General features: G+C 40.1%; 1 protein-coding gene across 1 annotated transcript; it reads right to left on the bottom strand.

The window, feature by feature from the left end:
• Positions 1 to 277: 277 nt before the first annotated feature.
• LOC145399411 (transmembrane protein 177) lies at positions 278 to 4,366 on the bottom strand. Its single transcript, XM_080272028.1, has 5 exons — positions 4,313 to 4,366; positions 3,349 to 3,487; positions 2,695 to 2,923; positions 1,211 to 1,678; positions 278 to 924 (listed from the first exon to the last, which is right to left on the bottom strand). Exons 1-5 carry the CDS (start codon positions 4,326 to 4,328, stop codon positions 766 to 768), a joined length of 1,011 nt encoding a protein of 336 aa, XP_080128154.1. The 5' UTR covers positions 4,329 to 4,366; the 3' UTR covers positions 278 to 765.
• Positions 4,367 to 4,923: the final 557 nt, after the last annotated feature.

Here is a 4,923-nt window from a genome sequence, read left to right on the forward strand (position 1 = left end):
ACTACCAGTTGACATCTTTCCCTAAGATGTCATCATGACTAGCATATTCCATTGTTAATTTATTTTCTTCAACTCAAGATTGACGATGCAGAGATAGCAGTCTTAGACTGAGGTAGTGTAAAAATGAGTACTGTATAATTACTAAAAACCCAAGAAAGTGAAGCATAGGGATAAAATAACCCCAAATTAATAAAAAACTTTAATATCACAATAATCAATATTTCAGACCAAGAAGGAAACACCAGACAGTATCAAAATACCAAAAGATGTAGGACTTCTATACAGGCGCAGTAGTCAGTTTGTTTTCACCTGATAAAACCCATAGCTCCTCTCAGCTCAGCTGGTGGCCTAGTGTAGTCAGAATGGAGAGTTGATGTGACTAGTAACCAAGTAGATTCATTCCTGGTTCCTGATTAAGACACCGAATTTTTATGCGGCCACAACTTAGTATTCAAGTTGTAAGAATGGCCCTGCTCCCTTCAGTGAAAACAAACCCACTATACTGTAGTAATAATTTTATATCTGCAATTTTTTCTTTTCCCACCTACTGATGTCAGAGTTTTTGCTTTGTGTTAAGTAGGATTTCCATACATTTTTCAGCTCCTGAGTTCAATATTAACTTTTCTGAAAATAAATACTGTACTGTTTTCTCATATTATTTACAAAACTAACCAACAGGGTAAAATAGAGGAGAGGACAGAAGAAAAATGGAGGAGGTGAGAGGAGAGGCTACAGTCTAAAAACACATCTAATCTCTATGCCCTTCTATCTTTCAGCGTCCTTTTTCACACCCTGTTGTATTTCCTGTGAGGTGGAACCTTCACTGTCACCTGCTACCCGACTGTCTTTCTTGTATGCCTCCACCTGAGCCTTCAGTGCATCACGCCGCATGGTGAAGGGCTGGTGGCGTGTGCGGAAGAGTACCTGTGGATGAAAACAGGGTTTAGGTTAGTGTGGGTGTTGTACAGGATGGAAGGGTAGCAACAGGGTTATACTGTATTGAGTTATTGCATGTGTTTGTTTCTATTTTGAACAGGCATCTGCATCATTATAATCATCATCATACTAACCCACTTCCCTGTGATAAATCTGCAGTATATTTTTGTGGTTTCCAAGATGATCTCTAAGATCATAACACTCAGATACCTCCACACACTCATATTTTATTGAGGCAGAAGAATGTAATGGTAATTGTAATGGCCAGACTCACCTCGTCATTGCCATAAGCAGTGTAGATCTTTTCTCCCATTTCTCCCATCAGGGTCCTGAGTGCAATATTTCTCTGCAGAATCTTTTCATAGTACTCCAACCCCCCTCTAGCATAAGTCTCCCCCAGGTCCCCCACAGCCTTGTCCGCCTCTATCTCGTAGTCAACTGTACTGACATCCTTCCCTAGTGACCAGAAGGCAAAACCAAAGAGCCCGACCAGGGTGTACAATGCTAATCTCAACACTCGTGGTCTGGCATAGTAGTTCTGTGATTTATTGATACCAGAGCTTGTGAAGTAAACCATTGTGATGACTGTTGAAGCCAGACTCCCATATAAAAATGGTTCACTGGTTCTCAAGCTCACAATCTCTCGGGCAATTGCGAATTTCTTGGCCTCATCACTGAGTACAAGGGCTGCTTTCAGGGACTGGCCTGCTGGGGTACTCCATGCCACTGATGCATTGTTTATCTGTGAGAAGAAGACCACTTATTAATAGAAACTCATTTTCTGTGAACTTTCTGTTATTAGTTCCCCCTCTATTGTACTTACTCCTTCCATGCTATTTAGACTTTTAATTCATCCCAACCTTTGGTGGGGGGGAAGAAAGGTGAGGATTATGATGATTGAATAGGGCTAAGATTATACAGATATGAAGAGACTATTATCACACATATGTTATGGCACAAACAGCTAACAGTGACACATAACTACACATCTATACTGACAATTATTGTAAATAATTGTCCTCATAGTAACAAAGTAATTCCTTCATACATAAACTAAGTTTTGTTCATGAGTTTGTTGCCATAAACTTTTATTTTTAATGGATCTGCTGTGTGAAGGTGCTGTAGAATGTACAGATTTACAAAACATATTTCGGAAAACGCTGCTACTGTTAAGTATTAATCATTGTCAGAAACTTTAATCACTGGTAAATTATAACGTACCGTAACATGAGCAACAAGAGTGACAGGGTAAAATTTGTTGTGAGTGTGAGGATGTTAAAATGCTGCAACAAGAGTGACAGGGTAAAATTTGTTGTGAGTGTGAGGATGTTAAAATGCTGCAACATCTGCCAAGCAATACATGTACTATCTTCTTGAATACTGAGCTCACAGATGTGGAGGGAATTGCTGAACAATGAAGTTTTCTAAAATGGTGCCGGTGATGTAAGTTAGTTCAAATTTCTGTATACACATCCCAACATTACACCAAACACTGTTCTTTTCAATTCTCTGCCTTCATATCTTCCCCCTGTATAGTAAGTCTTCAAATCCTGTTCATCCATGTACTTATCCATTTCCTGTTCAATTATCTTATGCAAGAGTAAAGCCAAATTATCCTCAGTTCATTCTAGGGTAAAGTTATTTCACCATTTGTATCTGCACATTCCGATCTATCTGGCTGCATATTTAATATTTATCCATTACACCTGTATTTTTTCATGATTCATCATAAAACATGAAGAGCAAAATAAAACTCACCACAATGCCAGTGTGATCAAAGTCTTCCTCACAGGTATACTGGAAACTGACTGGCACTCCTACAATGCCTCCCATCTGCACCATTGTTGATCCGGCACGGAAAGGGTCAAAGCCATACACAGTGTAGGTTGAGATGAGCTTCTGCTCTGCCTCGCTCAGTCCAAGGTCATTGAGGACTTCTTGTACTAGGCTTTTGACCCTCTGGGATGGCATGACAGCTGATCCATTCCTGTGAAAAGAAGCGTTGTTTTAGCTCTTTCAGCCCAATGATTTATCCTTGTTGTCCTCTACAGTGTGGCTTGAGTTTCTGCTGTGCCTCATTCTTCCCATGTCATTCAGGAGTTCTCCAACTAAACATTTGACCTTAGTAGGTGGTAAGATGTCTGATCTGTTTCTGTGAAACATTTATATATTTATTCATTTTACTGGGATAATTATTTGGCTTTGCTGACTTCTCATTTGTAATACTTTCATGATGATGATGTCTGTTCTAGTGTATTTTTTCTTGTCACTTACAGTTTATCTTATTCAGTTACCAGTAAGGAGACACCTTCTCGTTGTGAACGAGCAACAAGCATTCTCCAGTAAACCCTTCTGTAGATGATGGCTTATTAATTTTTTATTACTATTTTTTTTCTTTTTAATGGATTGTACCTGTAGAGTTGGGTAATCTCCTTGCTCTGTTGTAGAAAGTATGTGTTAGGTAGGTAGTATCGCAGGAAAGCACCAGTCACCCCCACAGCCACCACCCCTCGGATCACCCGCCGCCCCGTAACACTTGTCCACCACGATGCTGTAACATTTATAGGAGGATTCTGTTATTACATGACAGTATTGTGATACCAACTCTAACATATGGAAGTGAAGCTTGGACTTTGTTGAAGGGACACAAGTCAAGAGTGAGAACAGTGAAAATGAGTTATTTGAGAGGAGCCTATGGAGTCACATGGAGAGAGAGACTGACAAATTAGGATGTGAAGGAGCATTGTGGTGTGGATGTGGATGTGATAGGAAGCATAAGGAGAAACACACTGAGGTGGTTTGGCCATGTGGAGAGGATGGAGAGTGAGAGACTGATGAGGAGAGTATATGTGAGTGAGGTGGAGGGGGAGAGACGGAGGGGAAGGCCAAGGATGAGATGAAGGGATGGAGACGAGAGGTATATGAGAGAGGAGGGTGTGAATTGGGAGCAGGGCAGTGAAATGGCAGGAGACAGGGTGACATGGAGGAGATTTGTTTGTGGCAACCCTGTATAAGGGATTAAGGCGTCTGACAATAGATAGATAGTTAAAGTAGAAACAAATTTGAGAGAACTTCATTCCTGATAGTTAGCTATTGAGTTTCTTCGGAACATCATCCACAAGAGGTGAAGGGTAATGGTAACACTTAATCCTTTATTTTCTCAACATATTTATTTATTGACTGATTTATGATGATTATGACTCCGGCCATTACAGGACAGTCCATTCATTAAGCGATCTCGGACCTTCAATCAAAGTATTATTGCAAACCCATGTCCAGCTCATATGACCCCTTTACCAATCAGATTAGAAAAAAACGGTGTCAGGTGACGTAATGGATGTATTTATAAACTTTTAGATAAGAAACACACGCTAACCGTGCTTCGTGGCCATTATGAAATAATGGAGTGCAGTGTTTGTTTACACCTGGGTTTGTCGGCTGCTGTTCGCGGTGCAAAGCTCATCTCGTTTTTCGTATGTTGCACGTATATGTCGAAAAATGTATTCGTATTGGTTTTATTTGTTTTGACACAAGTAAGCCAAAGCAACCGAATAAGAAATTATGTGCAATAGCGCAGAACTTTATAATACACTAAAACAGTGAATTGGGTGGGATTCTTCTAAAATCCCGTTCCATTATTGTGACCACAGAGCTCTGTGATTGTGATGGACAAATCAGCCACAGTTTCCTCCAGTTTGCCGCAGAATTAAAGAACACGAAATACCCGCTGTTTAATATTCGTGTATTCCTTATAAGCAGACGAATAAAAGACCTTTCAGAGGAATATTTGTGATATCTTCGGGTAGTATTTTCACTTGAGCCTACCCCATGTCGTGGAATATATTATCATGCACATGGATTATTTATTACCGACTCCGCATCATGTATGGGATGGCCTTAGCAACAGCTAGGATTCCATGCGTAATAATTCAAGATCTTCCTCAGCACGCTACCTTCCCACATACGTTTTAACGGTAAGCTTATACT

The sequence above is a fragment of the Coenobita brevimanus genome, chromosome 49 (genome assembly GCF_032717465.1).
Source record: "Coenobita brevimanus isolate Jiangsu-jjx chromosome 49, ASM3271746v2, whole genome shotgun sequence".
Taxonomy (NCBI): Eukaryota; Metazoa; Arthropoda; class Malacostraca; order Decapoda; family Coenobitidae; genus Coenobita; species Coenobita brevimanus.